The sequence below is a fragment of the Lethenteron reissneri genome, chromosome 25 (assembly GCF_015708825.2).
Source record: "Lethenteron reissneri isolate LAM-NWPU_2019-01 chromosome 25, ASM1570882v1, whole genome shotgun sequence".
NCBI classification, from domain to species: domain Eukaryota; kingdom Metazoa; phylum Chordata; class Hyperoartia; order Petromyzontiformes; family Petromyzontidae; genus Lethenteron; species Lethenteron reissneri.
In genome coordinates this window covers 17,093,413-17,116,792 of record NC_083803.1, presented here as the reverse complement: position 1 = coordinate 17,116,792, position 23,380 = coordinate 17,093,413, and the positions used below count along the sequence as shown (strand labels likewise).

Genomic DNA, 23,380 nt, shown 5'->3' with positions numbered 1-23,380 from the left:
TCCCTGAAGGACATCCACAGTGCACTCGGAGGCCAGTGCAGACTTGGACGAAGGCGACGCTGCTGCTGATGGTGATGATGGCGCTAGGCGGCGCTACACCATCGCGTTTAAGTTCTCCACGTGGTTGCTTTTACATTGGAGGCTTCGGGAGCTCGGTAAGCTTAAGGGGATCTCCTCCACTCGCATTCACTCACACGGTCTTGTTTTAATGCTAACGCCTTGTATGTGTAGGTAACGGACTCACATTGGTACTGAGTGCGATGGTGGTAGTGATGATGATGATGATTATTTGTGTTATTCTAACTACGCTTGTGTAAGCCTCACTGAGTCACATGACTCCTTTCCAGGAGGGTCTTTCCAAGTTTTTTTTGCAGTCCAGGGGACGATGACTGGCTACGTAACTTCCAAGTGAACAGTTTGCGGGTATTTTATTTGGCAACTGTGGCTCGGGCAGTTCTGGTGGTGGTAGTGGTTTGTTTGGTTGTTGGTGGTTACGGACCCGACGCAGATTTCTCTTCGTGCCGATGAAGCTGCATCTCGTTTGTGTGTATGGGAGAGCCGAGTGGGTGAAGAATGATGTAGGAGGGAGAAAAAAAATGCCATCCGCTTTTCTGCCGCTCAGATGAAACATAACATCCGCACGTGCCCAGCGGCCTCGCAACACGCGGCGTGTTTCACGGCGGAGGTTTTTAATAGCCCTGTCCGCTCTGCGCGCGGCTCGTGGAGGCCATGTGTTTCGTGTTCCTCGCGCCCCAGAACCAGGCGGGCAAATTCCTTGGCTCCGAGCTTGACGGAAGGGGCCATTCGCCAGGTGGACGTTTCCTTCCGTTGGAAAAATAAATAAATGCGATTCCAGTTCACCTGCCTCACATTTCTCAACACGAGAAAAACGAATTCAACTAAAAATATATATCAACTTGCAAACCCTGCGTTGGTTTTTTTTGCCAGAAAAAAACACCCCACCGGTAATTTTATGTTTTCAGGCCAATAACTGCAGAAATTGTCTTTGGAAACTCGTGGCTTGGGCCCACCGTGTAGTTGTACACGTGGAGGGCCGCCCTCGCTGCTCCGCTGGTACGGCGAGGTGCGTGCGTCGTCCGGCACCACGTGGAGGGGAACTCCTCCTCCCCTCCTCTCCAGGGAGACGTCGTGGTGGTTGGTGGTGGTTGGTGGTGGTGCCCTCGGTCCGGTAAAGACACGGAGGCGGAGCAGAGGTCGCGATTTAAATTTCGTTTATTTTATGACAGGATATTACAATGACCTGCAAAAAGTGTACAGAAAAGGCACAGGGGTTGCGTACAGACAGGTACAATGCAGGGTTCTCTTTATCTCATCCTAGTAAACCACGTGTGTGTGTGTGTGTGCACAGCCTGCTGGACTCCACATCGGCACCACGTCAGCTGGGAACACAGTCGTGGGCAATCCGAGACTTCCATTTGTGCTTTTAAATAAAAACTCTGAATAAATACCGTTAAATAAAAAAAAATCATTGCTTCATTAGTCAATTATTGCAACCACTGTAAGAGACGTCATTACAATTATATTATTACACGGATGTGTTTGTGGCAATTGTATAAATCAGTTTTTAGCATGAGACCTGAATTATAGAGGCAAATTTTTTGTTTTGTTTTAGGCTGTCAAGTGTGGCCTTTGTTTTGTACATAATTTGTTTAGGTTTATGGCTGCAAAAATAAAAATAATAACAATAAAACATAAAATGAAATCACAAGAAGGCAAATGAATTGCAGTAAAGATGCCTGGCAACTACATCTCATTTATTTCTTTAATAATTCAAAAAAGTTCAAATTATGTACTTTGTTCCAATGAATAAAGAACAAGCATTAGTACCATTTACACAAGTTTAAGATATTGTTTTTTTCTATAGGCCGTACACACCATTCACAGATAAAATCTACAGGGAGAAAAAATTTAACTCTAGAAAAATCAGATTTCATAAACATGTACCCCCCTTCTGAAATTCCAAAAATAATTACAGGTTTGATCCTTTTTAGAAAATGAAATAACAAAGCATTTGTATGTAGCCCAGTTCACAAAAAAGCATATATTACTTATTACAGACTTTAAAAAAATTAGCCTTACATTAGTGGCTTGTTTAAACTTGGTTCAGTTTTTTTTTAAACCACAAATAATAACAAAAGAAACGACGTGGAACTTCCACAACACAATCTCTCCATGCTCCATGTTCACGTAAAAACCCCTCCGCTCGGAAAGTGCAGAATAAAATGCCTTAAAGTCTACACGTTTCTCAAGCACCCTGAAGTCCACACACCATCGCAGGCCTCGACACGGCCACACAAACCCACCAACTCGTGTCCTTCCCATGGCTTTAGCCGCCAATAAAAAACAATAAAACATAATAATTTATGACTCTAAACTCGTACAAAAATTAGTTCTCTTCAGTTTTCTCTTTAAATTGTGTAAAACACACTCCCCACAAAAACACACGCAACAATAACGAAAGAAAATGGAAATCTACTGCAATTTTAAATGTCTTAAATAATCCGCAGATTTTTTTTCAATTATTACTCTTAAACATTTATTAATCTGTAATAACTTAACACAATAACTTAGTTGTGAAAGTCACGCTGGCGGACTGAGCGACTGTCCTCCACCAGCGTGTCTGGAAGCCCATTGATGGGGGCGAGACGGATTTGTCTCCCCCCCCCACTCCACGGACAGGAGGACCCGCAGACGAGGAGGGATCTGAGAATGTCCACGCGGCTGGACGGGCTGCCCCGCGGAGACGAACGGTGACCCAGAGATTACACGGCAAAACCTGAACATTGATTTTCTTCTAAGAAATCCTCACGAAATCAAATAGTGTGTGAGCAAACCTGACCCTTACCTCTAACCGTGACCCTGTCAATGCAAGAGTTAGGACTGGGACAGGGATTAGATTAGGTGTAGGGCGACAGGTTTGCTCCATTAACATGCAAATACATTTTCCATTAAAGTGTATTTCAAATCCACTTCCATTCAAATATAATTCATCGTTACAGTATCTTAAACTAACAATTTATTTGGAAACCGATTGCCTGAAGGATTTTTTCAATGAAAATGGCAGGAGAATCTTAAAAGGAATTCTCCTTCCGAGTCCTCTCTCTCTGTGTTTCGTCACGGTGCCCACGTGGGCACCTCGGTGGTGCCAGCAGGGCCACGTGGCACGGGCGGTCGAGGGGGCGCCGAGGGGCTCACCCGGCCCCCGACTCGTCCCCACGCCAGACGCTGGTCGAAACATAACGACGACGCCAACGACGCCAACGACATCGGTAAAAATTAAACCGCTCTGCACGTTACACAAACTCGGCGATTAAGGCACGCGACTGCTCATCCGATCTCAACGCAAATGACATGTAAGAGACGGAGATGGTGAACGGCCAGGGGAATGAGGGAAGTTGGCGAGGAAGAGAACAGAGGTGGGAGGACTTAAACGATCCGCTTGGCTGAACTCACTGGGGTAAGGGGCTATCCATTGAGTAGGTACGCAAACATCTGTCAAAACTTGACCCCTCCCACCCTCCCTGTACGCCCGCGTACTTTTACACCCCCCCCCCCCACCTGCGTACGCACGCTTAACGCACCCCCCCTCCCCCTCGAATCCTATAGAACGGCCGATATTTAATCCACGCAGAAACGATCAAGGATTAATAATATTGACTTAAAACTTTCGTGACTGCAGGAATTCATATTCCTGGGTCTTTCGGTAAAGTCACGTAGATTGTTATTTTTTTTATTTTCTTTGAACCTATCTACGTCACTTTACCGAAAGACCCAAGAATATGAACAATATTAACGTGTTTAAGCAAACAGATAGTCCACCGCCGGCTGCATTAAAGAATTAAGTTGCGTAGCTTGGCCACTTATTTTGCTGAGCTGCGTGAGAGCTGCAGTCAGGGGCACGGTGGCACGCGAGTGAAACCTCTCCCACAGTCCCACTTCTCCCGCTAGTGCTTGTTGTCTGACAGCTGGAAACACTGAACTGTGGCTCATTTGAAGGCCGATGTAGACAAATTATTATCGAGGCTTCACCATCCCACCCATTTCCTATTCGTACATTGTCAGTAGACCCCCTCATATGCAAGCAAACGCATTTGGGTTAACTCCCCCCCTCCATGCGTACGTACTAATAGGATGGCCCCTAACGACTAGGCACGCTCATTACCCCTGAGAGCTGGGGTCGCAATACTTGTACTGGTAACCTGGTCCTACTCTTTGTGGGTTCATGATACCTGTGCTCGTACGACTCACTGCAGAGTTAGGACTACTCACTGCAGAGTTAATATTGCGTTTGTGTGAAGATACTTGACATGGTATTGAACTCTGTGAGGTCACGGCACTTATGCTGGTACCATTCTCTGTAGTGACAATTATTTCTATATCTCTCTGTAGAGTTGGCGCCACTGTCTGTACAGGCACGGCACTTGTGCTAACTCCGTGTACTCAAAATACTCGTATTGCTCTCTGCAGAGCTGGTACTGCTGTCTGCAGGGTCATGGTATTTATACCAGAGTACTTGGACTGGTAGGCTCCCTGCTGAAAGATGTAACTCTTTGCAAGCGGTGTGCAACTGGATTCTAAATGAAAAGTATAGGAAGCATGTAAACTGGAACACAAATACTGTAATGTTTGTGTGTTTGCACAAAGGTAATGGTGTCGAGATTATTTATGTATCGGGAAGCAATAATAAATACTATACGTCACTGATCGAGGCCAACACTGGGTCAATTCACCATTACTGTCGAGGTTTCATTGTCCTCTATGGGTTTGCATTTAAGTATTCTGCACTCACAACACACATCATCAGTAGCATTGATTTAATAAAGTTCTACGCGGTAGAAAGGTTACCTTGCAAACTGCACTGGGAGAATACTTGAACATCCGCGCGTGCGTACGCCGGGCAGTGCGTAACGCGCATAATTGCGGCATGCCTAGCCACACGGGCCCGTGCGTGCGTGCTTGTGTATGTGCTTGCGCGTGTACATGTTAAGGATCCGGGCAGTGACGAAACTTCCCCACGCGCACAACCGAGACCTGCGTCGTCAACGACTCAAAGACTCCTCTTGACGAAAAAAAAACGGTATAAAAAAAGGCAGCCGACAGCCAAGGGGGGCGGCTGTATCCCTCGTGTGAGACCGACCGTGTGTGTGTGCTTTCCCTGCCGGAGGTAAGGAGGGTGTAGAGATTGCTTGAGAAGGCTGGGCCACGATGCCGTCGCTCAGTCCGATCGCATCGACGGCGGGGGAAAACCGCTCGGGGAAAAAAACCGGCCCATCGATGCCCGTGCCCACCTTGTGGCCGCGTGCACCGTCCAGGCTGGTGCTTCTGGACGTTTGCAAAAAAGAAAAAGATACGAACACGAAGTGACGTTTGTTACCTGATGAGAGCTCGGCCCGCGACACGGGCTGTAAGTTCTCTAATGCATAAGACGCCCGTGGCCCCGCAGGGCGACGGCCGGTTGTGTAGGAGTTAAATGAAAAACTAAGCCGGGTCCTCCGTCCAATTACGACCTCCGACGTTCTACCGTCGATGCAAACGGGACGTCAAGATTCAGCGGCGTCCGCACAGAATGCCGACGGAGCACGGACAAAGTCGTGGAGGCGGCGATGACGACGACGATCCGACGGTCGGTCGGGTCGCGGCGCGAATGCTGTCAGCACCCTGGAAGCGACGCACCCCGCACGCGGGCAGCGAACCCTCGCCTCCGACGATGCGCGGGGCGGACAGAGGCAGCCGCGAGTCCTCCCGGAAACTTGTACGGAGAGCACCTTGTCCCAAAACGTGCACACGGCGTGCTAACGAGTTATCAGCGAGATTTACACGATGCCATTATTGATTGACGTTCTTCTTTCGCCCCCAGACGAGTCACGGAGGCTCTTTGAATGCCGTCGAGTTTGTAAGTTGGGAGAGGCCAGAGAACTTGCGCGCATGGATCGGCGCCGACACCGCTAAGCGTGCGAGCAACACGCCGCCCACCCGCCGTGTCGTGACCGCCCCCCCACCCTACACCAGGGGACGTGGGCGCCACGCCCATTCTTCCGATCCAAGCGCACGCCGCCCCGCGCTGTCGCCGGAGGGCGGCGCTCGCCCCCACCCCGGGGTCACGCCGACGCGACCCGCGGGACGTCGGCCCCGTAACGTTCGGCAGGAGACGCCGTCCGGCGGGCCCGTCCCTCACGACCCCACCAGCACCTCCATGATGTGGTCGAGCTCGCTGAGGTCGGCCTTGAACTGCGGCGAGCCGCCCGTGGCCGAGCTGCACGGCGCCGGGACGCCCCCGCGCGGCCACTCGTCCCCCGCCGCGGGCCCCGCCCCGCGGGCGCCCGCGAGCGCCGACGGGGCGAAGAGGTCGAAGTCGTACATGGCGGTGTCCACGTCCGTGAACACGTCGTCCAGCGACAGCTCGGGCAGCAGGAAGGCGGTGGCCGTGCCGTCGAGGCATCCCACCCCGCCGACGAACGGCATCTCGGGGACGGGCGGCGCTCGCGCGTCGGGGGGCGACCTGCCGGTCGGGCCGTGCGCCGGCGGCCCCGCCGTTCGCTCCGACGGCTCCGTCTCTGCACTCGCGTCGCGGCGCACGCAGCCACAGGCTGCGGCCGGCGGCTGCGCGTCACCCCGCATCGGCGCCACCCCCGCCCAGCAGGCGCACCGAGTCCGGCCCACGGGCTCCGCGCGCGGCGGGGCGCCCGCGCCTCCTCCCCGCCCGTCGTCGTTGTCGCCGTCGTCTTCGTCGTCGTCGTGGCAGAGCTTGGAGATGGCGCACAGGGAACCCTCGGGGCCGCCCGCCTCGCTCCGCAGGTCCACGGTTGGCGGGAGGAGCAGAGGCAGAGTCGAAGAGGAGGGCGGCAGGAGGGCGAACGAGGGGCTCCCGGCCACCCCCCGACCCAGCGAGTGGGGCGGAGTCTCTGCGCAGCTGCGGTCAGGGGGGGGACCCTGAGCCCCGACGCCGGCGCCGACCCAGGAGGGCAACAGAGGGCGCGACACGCCCTCCTGCCTCAACTCCTCCTGCGGGCGACACCGAAGTGAGACGACGCCGAGCCGTTCGCATCGATGCTTGACTTAACGAGCGACGTGCGCAGCAGATTTCGAGTCGCGAGGGGCCGGGCTTCTACTTAGGGCGGTCGCTTAAAGTTCAAGGGACGAGGCACCGCAACGGGCGAGCGGGTGGGCAGGAGCCCACCGGCAGCCGTGGCGGCGGACGCACCTGTATGCGGCGCAGCGTGTTGGTGACGGCCACGTAACGGCGCAGGCACGGCTCCACCTGGCCGCGCACCTCCTGCAGCTTCCCCAGCGACAGGGACATGACGGTCTGCCGCTGCAGGGCGTACGCCCGGCCTGGCCCCGGAGCGGCGCAGGGCAGCAGGGGGCAGCGGGGAGGCACCGCGCCGCTGGCCCCCGGCAGCAGCAGCAGCCCGCCGGCCATGCCCACCGCGTCCTCCTCCGTCAGCTTCCTCTTCACGCCCTTGCCAAACATGGTCTGCGGGAGGAGAGGTGGACGCACGGTCGGCGATAAGGAGACCGTTCACAACGTTTGCAACCGTACGCACTTGGGGGCGCCAAAGTGGCTAGAAGGTCGTGGATTCCATCCCAACCCTGATACGTGTATATTTGGAGTTTGCATGGCTCTCTCCCCGTGGTTGCGTGGATTTTTCTCCGGGTCCTCCGGTTTTCCCCTCCACATTCAGAATCAACATCAAGCGTTCAGAGTATTTGGCTGCTATACATTTCCACGTGATAATCCACTTTGTTACGCTATCATTTGCGATAGCCAGGCTGCTTCTGAAAAAGAGCTATATAGCCCGGTGGGCCTTACCTGGTAAAATAATAAAAAATTGTTTAGTTTCGTAAATAGTTTTTAGTTGATTCGCTCGCGCACGCCGCTAGACCAGGGAAAGCAATAGACGTACAAATGCAGGGTTGTACTGACTCTCTCGGGCCTGTGTACATCTGTTGCAAGTTATTTTTCATTTTAATTTGTAGTTCGCATCGACTTCATGGGGCATTTTTTGACCGCTCACGTCGTTATTTTGCTCAGAAAAATCACCGCACATTTCTTAGAATCTGCAAGCACGCCCAGTACATGGAAACCAACGCATTCTCCCTAGGAAGGCGGTGATTTAAATGTATTATTTATCACAGACAACAACCACCATGGGAATACTTTAAATATTTGATAAAAAATGTTGAGACGGTTCGGTTTAAACGGAAGTGTTTTATCTTCAGCCCCTCACATTTGAAGCGCTGGAGTGGCGTTCTAACGGCTATGATCACAGTGTGGCGCTGACCACTGTATGAATAAATTATAGGCAAGCAGAGCTCTGTGGAATTACAATGAAAAGATAATTGAACAAGTTCAGTCTTTGCATCATTTGAAACGTTTCAATACAATGAGGGCAGTTTTATTGCGAACACTGAGACCTGTCGTCAAGCCAAACAAAGTCGACCGAGGATTATGAAACAAAGACTCTTCGTGTTTTTGAGATGTGTGAAAATGTTGTGGCAATCGTCAAGATGCACGCACGCCCAAGCGTCCACTCACGTGACAACGTTGACAATGAGCGAGTACTGCACAGTACACACACACAACAAAGATCCCCGGTGTAGCCTTAACAGACTGTTGGGGCAAGTGCTGTTAGCGAGCACCTATGGAGGCCGGAACGGCACACGAGGGGGTGGGTGGCCAGCACCACGCCCGACCGCCTCATTTGAGGCTGAGTCGACCTAAGGGGGCCCAGGGCTGTTCAGATAATCGTCACCGGTGTTGGCTGTGAGCGGGAGTTGAACTCGGGTCGCCGGGTTCGTAGCGCAGCGCGCGAACCACTACACCAACGCTCCCCATTCACTCACGCACGCACACAAATACAAGCGTACACTTTTCGAGAAGCACACGGTGTGCATGCGCGCACACACGCACACACTTTCACTGACAGGCCGCACGACAGCTGCGGCTCTGCTGCCCCGCTACTTTATTTAACCAAACCCAAGGTGCCACGGGGCCAACGGGGATCTCGGCGCAATCCCTGCAGACGCCGGCGCTCGCCCAGCGCCGGAGCTCCGCCGCAAAGGCTACGGTGGCACGATCGTCCCGCCGGACTAGGCCATGAGAGGGTGCCGACTGCGGCCGGAGGAGACCCCTGAACTATGAGAGCACGAAGAAGCCGGGTCGGAACACGTTTCGGCGAAACGAGGTCAGGCGACCGCGCGGCGCCAGCATCGAGAAGGGGGATGATAATTGCAATTAATTTGCGTGAGCGATCATCAAGAGCGAGGGGGGAGCCAGCAGCGAGGAGGTGGGAGCGACGCGGGGGGTTGGCGAGAAACGCGCCAGTCGGGACTCTCGCTCATCTCGCCGCTCAAGTCACTCGGCAGAGAGAAACCGACTTTGGATTTGACACCGGCAACACCGCCACCCGCGGTACCGGAGCGCAATGACGCCATTGGCAGCGCTCAGCGGTGCGAGCGGACGTTGAGGTTGCAGACCTCGTGGGCACGAGTCACGAAACGCGACGACCGCGTGCCACTGCCGTAAGCCGGACCCCAGATTCGTACGTCACGAGAAACTCAACCGCGCCGTCATTTGCAGCCATGCTCTATCTACAGCTGCCGGATGAAGGTCTCTCCCCACATCTCGCAGTCTCAGGACCCATCAAGCTCCATCGGCTGCACATCCGCGGTGGATGTCCTATCCCAACGATGACATTATCCGAGTGGGGTTGGCAAAAAAAAAACGATGGACATCCGCGGAGTCTCTGCTTGGAAAGTGCAACGACTACCCAGTGACTTTATTTTGCTCCTTCTGCAAGGCGGACGCGGCAGCTCGACGAGTGGCCATCGTGTGCAGCTTCGAGCACGAGGAGGCGGCGCCGTGGAGGCCGACGGAAGGATGGGGGCGCTTGGGGGGGGGCGCGCGGAAGGCACCAGAACAGCGCCAAGAAAGGAACATAATGGATGGACCAGGTGCTGGCTAAGCATGTGGCCCTGGCTACCGGGCACCGTGCCAGCTCGCCGCAAGGCCAGGGATTTGTGTTTTTTCTTCTCTTCTCTGCGCCGGGGGCCGCGGTGGCAGCGCACCCAAGAGTGGAACACCTCCCCAGCCACACCCTGCCCACCGTCCCTCGCTCGCCTGCCCAAACAACCACCGTGTGGCCACTGCACGCCCGCTGGTAAACAGACAAAGATACCAACCAGTCGTATTGCCGAGAACTTTCAGGGCAAGCGACGGTTGCGAGCGGGGGTGGGGCGGTGTGGTTCGTGCACTGCGCTGCGAACCCGGGCCCACGGCTAACGCCGGTGCCAAATTACATCTAAACCGGTCCCGGGCCCCCGCTGTTGCCGAACAGCAATGGCCAGCACCATGAAGTATGGTCAAGCAACCCTCGTGACCGATACGCGTGGGGAAGCCTTCATCCGGCAATGGAGCGGTGTGTCCAATACCACGCATGCCCTGCCACCTTTGTCTCCCCAGCGTTGGTGTCACCCGCACGACAGTACCAGATACTTATTTTAGGCTGAATCAACCAACGTGAAGTTGAGGCCAGGCGCATGGCCAACATTCACGCCCGCAGAGCTGGAATATCATCGCATCACCGCCCTACAAATACGTACAGATGCGCACAGGGAGATGTCTACAGTCGGAGCGCCCCGCAAGAAAGTCACAGGAAGTATAAGCACAGGCACACACACGTGCAAGGGCACATACGGACACACACGTCCGTGCGTACAAACGTGAGCTCGGAAAAATGCACGCTTAGCGGGGGATGCCTGCACGGGCGCTCGCACACGCGTGCACGCGCGCGCGCGCACGACAAGACCCGCACACAGACAGACGGTCAATCCCGACACCGCCTAGCAACACTCCACGGACAAAGGCAGTCAATATCTAACCCGCGCCACCGCCACCACCGCCTCCCCCACACGGCCCGTCTGGGTCCGAGGCCCGCCCGCACGCACAGCTGTGTGCAAATGAACGCGGGCGGGAGGCCAAGAAACAGCAGGCTCCGTTTCTCGCAACGCTTCACAATAATTACGATGATCGATGATAATGATAACAATAAGGACTTAATAAGATAGCGGAAAATCTTGCCCGCGGGGGCGACCGCCGCCCGCTCATGGTAGCGTGCCCTTAAACAAATAGGCGCCTTTAACCGCTGCCAAAAGACAAGCCAACGCCAAGGCCATCAGCAAAATGGCACTGTGCGGTTATCGCTGTAAATTATTTCTCCGTGCAGGCGAGGGACAGAATAGATCCCAATGGGGCTCTCGCTCCCTCTCTCTGGGTTAAGGGAGAGATCCCACCGCACTATTGATTTGTGAGCCGCAAACGGAAGTTAACAAAGCGGCGCATGGGCAATAGATGCGGCGCACGTTCACGCACTCGTGGTGGCACGAAGAGTCAAACGCGCGCGTTCACTCGACACTGCGACAATGCCAGAGGCACACTCGACGGAACATCGATCGGGCCCCAGCCTCTAATTGGGTGTGGACACCAGCTCGGCTTGCTGCTCACGACCTCAAATCCACCGTCGCTCACCGACGGACATTTGGAAACATGCATTGAGATTTTTGAGGTCAATTTGTTGCTAGAAATGTCCACAGGATGAGCCACTTTGATGGTGAGCTATAATTTGTGGCCAGGTCCCTTGTAAAACACAAGTTAAATACCTCAGTGTGCTTTGCCTGGTAGGAGGAGGATGGTTTAGTTGCATTTGTATGTTCTTGGGTGATGTTTACCTTTCTTGTACTTTACACCCCTATCGTGTTTCTGTACTGTTTGTTTTTGTAACTTTCAGACCCTCCCCTACGGCAACATCTGTGAAAAAAGAGCTTTATAGCTCATCAGATTCCTCCAGTATAAACAAATATTCAGATTATAGTCAAAAAAGTGTCTTTTTTGGAAGACATCTTCGTATTCACCCATTCAAATCCATGAAACATTTTCCAATTGAGTGCACGGTTTTTTAAAAAAAAAAAACTCCATTATTTACTGAAATCACGATACACTGACCAAACAGGAGTGGACCAACTGCGCTCATGAGCACCGTACATAATAACCGCAGCCTTTGTCGTTGTCCTGCAACACTGGCGAGTGTTGTTACCGCCTGCTGCCCCACACCGTCTGCCTGCTGCCGGACCTCGACAACTGTCAGCAGCAGCGAGGACGGGGCGGGCCTGGCACCAACAACAGTCGCGTGGGTCACTGCCAACGCAACGGTCAATGCCACGACCTTAGTGCTAGGCGGCGCTCTCCCGTAGGTGATGCCAGTGTGTATGTGTGTTTAGGACCTGGTGGTTTAGTGGCAATTCATTGAAGGTGGAGGGGTTACCAGCCCCTCGCACACTTCAAGTGGCCTCAACGTGCACATAGCCTGGCACAGGCGGCGTGGCGACGTCACCGCTACTTAGTGGCGAATGGCGCGTATTGGCATTGGTGCAATCTCATATCCACCAATGATGTTTATTCACTCTAAGTTATAGGCAAACAGTGTTGCTCTGGAGCGAGCTTACAAGGTTCTTCTCAAGCCAAGCAATTTCAAGCATCACTGTCGGGTAAAGGGATTATACCTCTAAGCCCAAAATCTCTTTGGTAGAGCCGGCAGGTGAAGCTTCTTCGTCGGCCAGGCACACAATGGACGGAAAGTTAGGCAGGAGGTTGCTTCAGGTAGCTCATACCAAGTCACAGCACTTAGACGACACCGCTGAGCAGGTTTCAACCGTCCGTGATTAAAACCGGGTTCTCAAGTGCAGTGAATTAATGGCCTCAGCTCGGTCACAAATGACGGAACAAAATATTGTATATGAAGTTTCCCTCTCTGTTAGTTAAAATAATAGTGGCGTGCAATCCACGCGGCAAAACACCGCTGAAACGGAGCACGTGGGAAAGTCCACGAATTAAGAGTGGGGAAAAAAGCGATACACTGTAATTGAAGAGACTCTACGCGCTGGTCTCTGACGACAGACACGAGGCCACGGTGTGACAGCGATGGCACAATCGGAATATACCGTGGAGAAAATAGAAATGAGTGTGGGGGGGGAATGCAAATGAGGTGATTGATGACGTACTGAGCTGCGCGTACGGTAATGTGCGACACGCGCGCATACACACCAGCAAGAGATTTAAAAGTGTAATTGCTCTGGCACCGTCCTCCAGCCACACCAACAACGCCGAGACAACAACAACAAAGCCGGCCTGTCATCCATAATGTGGACACGTAATGCATGCGTTTGGAAACACCGCGGTGATGTCAACAGTTTACGTGGGAGGCTGCTACATATAAGGGATACGCAGACAATAATTAAGTGAAATTAAGTTTGGCATTTTTTCACTTTTTTTTTTCATCTTTAGATTCAGATGTTACAAAATACAGCATTCTGTATGGCTCTGGAAAGACGATACTGTCGAGTGCTGAAAAATAAAACCAGGCATCAATCTAAAACCAGATATCAATCTGCTTGATATTAAACAAAAAAATACTAGAAAAGCCAACTAAGAATAAAATTCATCAATACCGGCCTTGGCACCGATGACAATGTGTGTATATTGTCGTTCCAACAATGCTGGTATGAATACACATTCTCGAATCACAATAAGGAATACAATTTGGCGGCCGATATTAAACCCTTCGTCGACAATATTTCACCCGAAGCGGCCTTCGGTGAGAGGGGTGCGGCAAGAGCAGCGAGTGCTCGGGGCGGAGCGGGGAGCGGGAGCACCGGCGGGGAAGCTTGGGGCTGCCGGCCGGCCACTAAGATTAAAAAAAAATATCCCACGAGCCGGCGACAACTGCAGTAGGCCGGCTCCATGGCCCAATCAATTAGCACAATGAGCAATTATTTACCACCCACTAATTCAGTGGATGCGCTGAATGCGAATGCGTCACCGCTCTCGTTGGCAACGAGTCAACGGGAGCGTAAATGCTCGCCGCGATTTATTGTCCGCCGCGTACACGTACGGAACTGTGCTTCGTAACTGAATAATAATTGTTCATTTTTGACCCGTGTCATTACGCGAGAGGTACCCGACGAGGATGGCGATGGGACTGACCAGCCAAGTCAGCTGGGCGATGGCTGTGGAAAAATAGTAGTAATAGTAACACGATTCATGCACTACTCACAATATACGGTCTCCTTCGGAGTTTTAGAGGCAATTGGCAGCATGCTGCGTCAGCAAGCCGTGAAGAGTGGGATCGCTGTCGCGCGACCTTGAGGGACGTAACCTTGACTAAGACGCATGTTTGGCTTTTTATTGTTGGCTCCCAGGTGGCCTATGACCTGTAATGAGTCGCCCGCTCGGCCCGAAGCGTGTGACCTTGTATCGCATGCCCAGAGCTCGTCAACATGACACTGCGACACCATTCCCTTCACACGCTGCTGCGATCAATGCACTTAATGATTGATTGGCTAGGGATTTCAAAATATACTTAAAACATGTTTATTTGTATATACAGCACTATGCTGTGCACGACTGTGGTGGTACGTGCTTACATTTTAATACGAGCTCGTTATGTTATGTAAAAACTTGTTTTTTTTCTACCTTTAGACATTGTCATTGGTTTGATGCTGCTTGAAAAGTCGACTGCTTCTGCTGGTTGCGAACATCAATATTTGTCAAAACTGACTCTATTAATACCGTGGACTTTGCCGTGTTCGCCAGATCACAGTGAGACGGATGCACCCAACACTGTCCTCCACACATCCAGGAGGAGGAGGAACTAAAACGCAGGGACATCTCAAGCTGACACACCACTTACACACTACGGCTCAATTAGTCTAATTGGCTCGAAAATAAACACCGTGAACAAACACCAACAGCGGCCGGACGCTGCGAAGCATTAATCAGACACGGCGAGTGATGGAACTCGGCGAATGTGACATTCACATTGGACTCGGCGTTTTGTTCCCCCCCTCCCCCCTCTCTCTCTCTCTGCTCGTCGCGGTGTCTCTCAACCTGTGGCCCCGTTGTTGTCTCATTAGTCACGACAGTCGAATAACGCGCCTCTCTCTCTCTGTAGCGACGCTGCAATTTAGTGGTTCCGCAGCGACTAGCGGTAGATAATTGCTTTGCCGCCGTCCGGATAATTTATCCGGACCACGGGAGCCCCATCCGGCTGTCGTGGTGGGTGAGGAGACTGGGGGAGGGGAGTGGGGTGGTATTACTGCCCGGATGTCGAATGGGGGGGGGCAAGAGAGTTCGGGTGGGTGGGTGGTGGTGGTGGGAGCTTCAGGGTTAAGGTTGCAGAGGGCTTTGGTGAAATGGATGGATGGGTGAGTGGCTGGGGTTGTGGATGAGTGGCTGGGTTAGTGGGTGAACGAGTGGGTGGGGACGACTGTAGGAAGAACCCCTCCACCCCACCCCCCGTAACTCTCACTGCCAGCACGCGTCACGTTTTCCAGCACGGGCTGCCAGGGGTGTGTCCGCCCCGTGATACCCTCCCGCCGCAGCCGCAGCCGCCGCCTCGGCTGTGAGCGGCCTCTGTGCGGTGCCCCAGGCAGCACCCGGCAGCGTTGTTAAGGCGGCTACGCCGGGGAGTGCTCGACTCACGCTCACGCCGTTCTGATCGATGTTAACTGAGAATTTAGACACGAGCCTAAATCTAAGCAGTGAAACCCAAGACGCTTACCGTTTAAGTGGCCCATCTAATTTAATGAATGCTTCCATTATTCTCCCATTGTTCGTGCAGGTTTCCCGGTGTGATCTCAGTTCACAATTTTCGCGATGGGGAAAACTTCAGACGATGATTGTCCTCGATCAATAGCGCCGTTCTGCGGTGGTTTTCAAAAGCCATCGCAATGCGTAGTTCACACGGGGAGTATACAATGTCGAAGGGCCACGGTAAAAGTCCGACGTTGCTTTAAGCTCACCACGTGAAACCTTTGCGGTGTCTTTACAGACTACGCCTGGTCATTGTCCGCGTGCCGATAGCCTATAAACTCACGTGGCCCAATCCAGCCCTTGGCCAGAGAATGTCACGCACAACAGAAACATTTAGTTGCGAAGGCAAACAAGTGGGACTTTACCACAAGTCACTGCCCAAAGCCTCGGATTTCCCTCCTGTCATTCGCAGAGCTGCGTGCAGAGACCAATGATAACACGGCTCACGGGGCGGGAAACGCTGCAGCCTGCCCCCCCCCCCCCACGGAGAGAAGCACGGCGCTGGGTGCTGAAAGGTTCAGGGTCGTTTCAACGCCAGCCACTCAGCCCAGGGTCAAGCCGCACCAACCGCAGGGCGGAGGGGGGCATTGGGTGATTTTCGCGTCACGTCGAGGGAAGACCTTTGCACACAAGACAGTGCGTGTGCGTGCGTGCGTGTGCGTGCGTGTGCGTACGTGTGCGTGCGCGTGTCAAAGAATCCCCGATGCTCGTTCCCAAGAACTGGGTGCCTAAGTTGCATCCCGAGTCGGAAATCTGAGGACTGTAATGGAAGAATTAAACTTTTTACAAACTTAATTGTGCATTAATCAGTCGAGAGACTCCAGACATTAAAGTGCGGTATCGCGTTCAAGGGAGAAATGTATATTTGGCAATAAATGAGGCATGTTAATGTTGTTTGTATGACTTCACCAGGTCGGTTACTCATTTCAGACTGAGCCACCTAGCTGAAGGGCCGACCCACACCCAACGTTAGGAAGCTGAACTCAAGACGCCGTCAACCGCCGCACCACTTCGATTCCGCGACACAAACCTCGCCTCTGTGTTAGCGCTACGCACGTGACGTCACCCAAATGTCACCGCAGGTCGCAGAGGAGTGCCGGGCTTGTCCTTTCACCCACGTCAAAGGGCGGAAGGGAAGGCCCTTGGGCGGAAGGGAAGGCCCTTGGGCGTACGTGCGGCATCGCTCTTGCGGTTGGGGCCTGGCTTTGGGGCGGTGCCCAGCAGCTCCCGCCAGGAGCTGTCCGCGCCTGGCGTCCGACCGGCGGCGGGACGTGGAGTTCCTCCCATGTTGGGGGGCGGGGCGGAGGGTGGGGGGTGGGGGAATACACCCCCCCTGCCGTGCCCCCCCACCGCCTCTGCACCCTCCCCATTTCAAACGCTGGGGTCCGAAGACACGCAGCGCACGCACCGCACGCGATCCTCACGGCCGCGTTCAAATGTATCACCGCTCGTTAAGCCCTCTTAGGAAATCAATTACAGTGCACCAAGAGGTTTTTATTGTTTGTTAAATGAAATCTTCATTTTAATGAAGTGCGCGGCATTCAAAACATATTCTAATACCGCCGATTGCACTCATCTCTGTGCAAGCACATTGACGTCAGAAACCAATTTTATGCTAATAAAAATGCATAGAGATTGAGTGTTAAGTCGATTCTTGGATACAATTGACCACAGAATAATGCTGAATAAATATTTTACAATACAGCAGAAGATTGCTTGGCTTATTAAGTAGGCAAATGGAGGGATTATGGTTGACAAATCGGTTTAGATGACATACTTATGGGACTCCCGTTGTCTGCCATGGATACACAAACAAGCCACGCGTTAATTCTGCAGAGCGAGTGGAGGCGTTACACAAATGTGATTCTCATGCCTCATAAAATATGCACATCCACACAATTACAGCTAAAGTGAACATTTGCATCTGGAAGTATGTTCTCCTAATACACAGGACCCACAAGCAGCACCATGGACGAGCATGCGAGGCTGCAGGAGGAGGCTAAAGAGCAGGCTGCAGCACGGCTGCCGTTAACAAGTCCATTATTCACAAGCGAACCACAATAGCACACTATTTATGAATGAGTGGAACTCGACTATATCTTCAGCAGTCAACCATGTTGCTGTCAACCCAAGAGAAGTATGAACGACAAACTTCACTATTTCAAAAAAAATATCTCACATGGATGCAAAATTCGACACAGAAACTCGGAAAAATGTTGGGTGCGCAACAGCAAAAAACTCGCATCCGATTACAAAATGCAGCCTAAATGTTCCGAGGACTTTGCACAAGCACCCGTAACAGACAGACACACGTGCAAGCACAGTTTCAACACACAGAACAAAACTGCTGTTGCGATTCCGCCTTAATGATGCCACGTGAGCCGTGTCCCTGGCGCGGCCCCGCTGGCACGCGGTGCCACACGCACACACGCCTCGTGCGCGCCTTGTCGCCACTACCCCTCCAATAGAGTTCACCACACACACACACCAACACAGGACTCCTCCCCCCCCCCCCCTTTTATCCCGACCACAGGCGGAGTTTGACTTCTATATTTGGGGGGGGGGGGGGGGGGGTTCGCTTTGTCCCTCACATCAGGAATCGCGGGTGCATATAATTATTTCCCTAAAATCTTAACTCTAAACGACTGAAAATGAATGAATAAAGGTGTCCAGTTTGGGGGGGGGCATTGCCCCCACAAACTCCACCCATGATCCCTACCATTAATGAAAACGTCACCTCCAACCCACCCAGCTGCTGCTGCACTAAATACGCAGGAGGAGGAGTACTGTAGCTGCAGCTGCTGCTACTGCTGTACTGAAGAAGCAGGAGGAGGAGTACTGCTGCAGATGCTGCTGCTGCTGCTACTGCTGCACTGGAGAAGAAGCAGGAGGAGGAGTACTACTGCAGATGCTGCTGCTGCTACTGCTGCACTGGAGAAGAAGCAGGAGGAGGAGTACTGCTGCAGCTGCTGCTGCTACTGCTGCTGCTACTGCTGCTACTGCTGCACTAAAGAAGCAGGAGGAGTACTGCTGCACTGGAAAAGAAGCAGGAGGAGGAGTACTGCTGCAGATGCTGCTGCTACTACTGCTGCACTGAAGACGCAGGAGGAGGATGAGTACTGCTGCAGCTGCTGCTGCACTGGAGAAGAAGCAGGAGGAGGAGTACTGCTGCTGCAGCAGCTGCTGCTGCTACTGTACACGGCTGCTCTCTCTCTCCCTCTCGAAGCGATGCAGCGCCCCGCCACCCACGGGTGAGGCGCGCGCCGCGGTGACGCGCAGCACGCGCGTCCGTCTCTCGATCCTCCTCGGGGCATCAAAAGCGCTTCTCCCCCCCACCACCACCAGCACCACCATTGTTCTGAAGAGGAAAAAAACTTGCCCTGCTGGATTCTTTTAATTTGTGTTGTTATGTTGGCTAATGCCATTTTGCGGCTATTACCACAACAACAACAAAAGTGGGTTTGCGATAAAGGTAATTGACTCGCACAATTTGCCTTTCTCTGGGTCGACATATTTGGCTTTAATCTCAACTATGACCACACAAAAGGGTTTTAATTTAAGAATAACTCAATGATTCATTGCTGCTAATAAAGTGAGGCTTTAGGAACCAGGCCGACTGGGTCGTTTTCATGCCAGTGGTCAATGCTGTGTACAACGTTTAGTGCTTTCAGGGCCATAATTAACTTTTCCATTACAGTATTATGCTTTGCTTTAACTTCATCAAATTATGCTTGCGATGGAAAGATAGCGGAGTTGATGGCTTATTTTCAAACAGAAAGGCAGGAAATACCAAGGCCGAAACTCACAATTCCATGAAACAAGTCTCTCTTGCAAAACAATTAGTAAATCATTGGGCTTAGGATGAAAGTTAATCATCCAAATCAGACAGACACCAACTTACTGCCTGCAGCGGGTCGGCGTGGATTCATCCTCGCATGCAGTGTCACAAACTTTAATTATTTAACGTGACAACATTTAGCCTCAACAGCAACAACAGTGCCGTGAACGATATTCATGAGATTCTGTTTACTACGAACAGCAGAGTTGTTGATATTGTTTACCCAAAGCGAAACTATCGGCAGGCTGAGGTCAGCTTTAATAAGTCTGTGAACCCTACATTTTAGAGGCCCATCACTCGACCAGCAAGCCACAGTAATCAATCAACCCGAGCTCAAGGCTTTCCCGAAGCGTAGCAATGAAAATGTATTGACGAGTTGAATTGTTTACCATTGAACATGGCATAGCTAACGTGGCCTTCATGGTATTAGAGTGAAAAAACGCAGTTTGAGAAAGAAGCGCTACCAATGTGACTCCCAAGAAGAGTTTAGAGTTTTAACTTGGGAACATAATTCGTCCAATCTCAATGTTGTCGTGTGGACACAAATGTGTGTGAAACACCCACCCACAACACACACGCGACACCCACAACACACACACAACACACGCGTCACCCACAACACACACACAACAAACACACAACACACGAGCCCATTCTTGGTTTGTTAGACAAGTCAAGTTCTCTTTTTTTCGTTTGTTGCGGCGCCCCAAAGGCACGGGGGGGGGGGGGGGGCACGGCACCGGCAGAGGCAGGAAACCGCCCGGAGGAAACTGGACGCCTTCACGACGCGCACCCAGACAACGCCTCCGCCTCCCGCTCCTCGCAAACAAAAGCCCGACCCAGCCCGGTCGGCCGGGCCGGGGCGGGCGGGCAAGCGGGCGGGCCCCATCAGCCGCCCACTCGCTTACCCCGACTGCCCCCATGGCCCCCCCCCCACACTCACTCTCCCAATAGCCCCCACCCCTACCACCAAACATGACCACCCCCTCCCCTTTCCCCATCACCCCCCCTCCCATTCCACCTCCCCCCCCCCATCTGTGCTCTCTGCACAGGAAGCCACAGCACAACACGGAGGTGCAACACGCTCCGCGCACGCGCTCCGACTGCGAAACGCACCCGCCGAGAGTACGCGGCGCCTACAGTGCGCGCACGAATGCACAAGCGTTGACTTTCCTCGCACACGGCACGTTCCTTGCCCACGAAAACGCTGGAACGTTGAAAGTAAATAAAAAAAACGGATTTCAGATTAAATGACCGGCGCTAATGTGTCGTGAGAGCCAAAACTTGCGTCCGTTATTCAGCCGTACGTTAAATGTACGCGTATCGAGTGTGCAATCAATGCACAATGGGTTGTTTTCAGGCCAAAAGTCTGCGGTCGCCACGTGAAGCCATGTCTTTATTGTGGACTCATCTGTTTCTGCTGCACTCTCTGAATGGATGTAATGATTTGAGGCTTTGTTTGCCACATTGAAGTTCACACCGTAAATTAATTATGCCGTTTTTGATTCAAATACAATGATACAAAATAACTATTTATTTAAAAGAAATGGTATTTGGATTTCCACACGTTTTTTTGTAGAGAAACCCATGAGTTTATATTAAGTGTTTTTTTGTCAGTTTATTTAGAAAAAAGTATATTCAGGTTGCCTGGACGGAATCTGAAAGCAGAGTTGACATCCAGGTTTACGAAAAGTGCCTTCACGTGGAGACACCTTGCCCTACCAGAGGAGTGACATTTCTGAAGTGGTAAAGGTGGGTGAGTAGGAAATAAAATTCAACAGAATAATTTGAAAAGACAAAAAAAACTCAACACATTCGCCAATAACGCTGCCGCAAAAGGAAAACATAATCAGCGACGTTTCAGACAATGGACTTTATTCGTAGCACATGGCAGAGTATCGCCAAGTAATTTGTCTCTCATTGTAAAAGTCAAACAAGTGGTTCAAAAAGACCAACTTGTATAATGAAGGGACTGTACTGTCCTCAGTTGTGCAAAGGTTATATTTAGAGCTAAACACAATTATTATTATCTAACCCTGAAATGTTAAGAAGAGTTTACATAAACCAATCAATTCGGTGAAGGTGAACGTTGAGAGTGGGCCAGCCAAAGGTGCATAGCGACCTGGAGAAAACGAAAACCCACAGAGATAAACCGAGTGGGATGACACAGCAGCAGACAGCGAGAGACGGGCAAGGCGACAGGCCGTCTGGGAGGGAGACATCACGAGGGAGGGCGCATGGTGGCGGTGTGGCGAGACGCGCACGCACGCACGTGACGCATCGCCGTGTCCGAAGCCGGCAGAAACACGCGGCAGCAGCAGCAGCGGCGTCGTCGTACATTTTTGAAATGCCTGCATCCCACAGGGGCCACAGCCCTTCCTTGATACCAGAGCCTCTTTTTTTCTCTCCCCCCCCCCACTTCTCTCACAAATTCTGTGGAAATTATTTGAGGCTGCCTGGCCTCCCCCCCCCAGGCCACGCTGCGCTGGCACGGGGAGGCTGCGCGCCAGAATGCGCGTGCAGACGGCGCGTTCCAACCCATCACGTCCAGACGTGGGGACACATCGACCTGATTTCATCTACAAGACACAACGATGCCCCCCGTGTAGCCTGAACAGAATGTTGGGGCAAGTGCTGTTGGCGAGCCCCTATGAAGGCCAGCACGGTGCACGAGAGGGTGGATGTCCGGCCAGCACCACGCCCGGCCGCCTTTGTCTCCCCAGTGGCGATGTATACACACCGCACCAGGTACTCATTTGAGGCTCAGTCGTCCTAGGGAAGACACAGGACCGCTTCAGATCACCGTCACTGGTGTTGACCGTGAGCGGGAATGAAACCCGGGTAAACCGCTGCACTACACACTCACTCTCTCACTTGCTTTCTGAAGTGTCCCACTGCTATTAACGGACCTTTAATTTCACGGTGGGCACGTGCGTTGCACTTTCGCTCAGAGCGTTCGCGGGGCGCTTCACGCCGACAGTGGCCGCAACGCAACATTGACTTTGAATGGGGGCCCCGTAAGAGATAACAGCGGTCAGACATTATGCAGGCTCTGACAATAAGAACAATCTGATGCTTGCCTCGTTACAAATAGGCCAAGCATCAGGTTAACCTGAAACATTTTCTTGCATAGTTTTCTCTGCACAAACATGTTTTTTTTCCTCCGCACCTCCAATAAATATCACGGTTGGCTACGTACGGTGCTAAAGAAGTTCAACATATACATACTCTTTGGTTCTTTCGGTAAAGTCACGTAGGTAGAAAGAACCAGAGTATGGATTCCTGCCGTCACGAAAGCTTCAAATCAAGATTCGACATATACGTACTTACGACAAGCTCCGTGGGGTTTACTACACCCCACATTCTCTGTCATTACGAACTTTAAACGGAATAACGCTGCTCCCTATCGAGCTATCGAACGCGTCAAAAAGAGGCTGGCTGGCTTTTAGTCGCATTTTAAAAAAGCGAGCGAGTAAGCGAGCAAGTAGGTTTGCGGTCTGCGGGGGGGGGGGGGGGTCGTTGCGGCGGCAGCAGGGACGGAGGAAGAGCGAGCAGTGGGGAATGGGTGAGGGGTGGGAAATGGCTGGCGTTAGTCGGGGTTGTGTCGCTGCAAGGGTTGGGTGTGGGGGCAAGAGAGAGAGAGAGAGGTCTTGTTGGTAATCACAATAAGGGCCAGGTCCATTACACGCCATATGCGCCCCACCTGGAGGCAAACGAGAGGCTGCACATGTTGTGTGGCAGGGAGCTGCGTGGTGGCTCCGCGTGCCCTGGCCCACCCCTGGCCCCGTCCCCGCGCATCTGTCGGGAACTTGCCACGACCCCGCTGTCGTTCTGCGCGCAACCTTTATTCACCACTACCACCGATTCGCTCCGAC

At 52.6% G+C, this 23,380-nt stretch overlaps 1 protein-coding gene across 1 annotated transcript in view; it reads right to left on the bottom strand.

Annotated features, from left to right (window-relative positions):
* Positions 1-1,215: 1,215 nt before the first annotated feature.
* LOC133347348 (cell division cycle-associated protein 4-like) overlaps positions 1,216-23,380 on the bottom strand; it is a 35,981-nt gene continuing 13,816 nt past the window's right edge. The window contains exons 2-3 of the mRNA XM_061559555.1: positions 7,223-7,495; positions 1,216-7,023 (exon numbers count right to left, since the gene is read on the bottom strand). Coding sequence (XP_061415539.1) covers positions 6,193-7,023; positions 7,223-7,492 — 1,101 coding nt within the window. The 5' untranslated portion in view covers positions 7,493-7,495 and the 3' untranslated portion in view covers positions 1,216-6,192. The remainder of the gene's footprint in view (positions 7,024-7,222; positions 7,496-23,380) is intronic.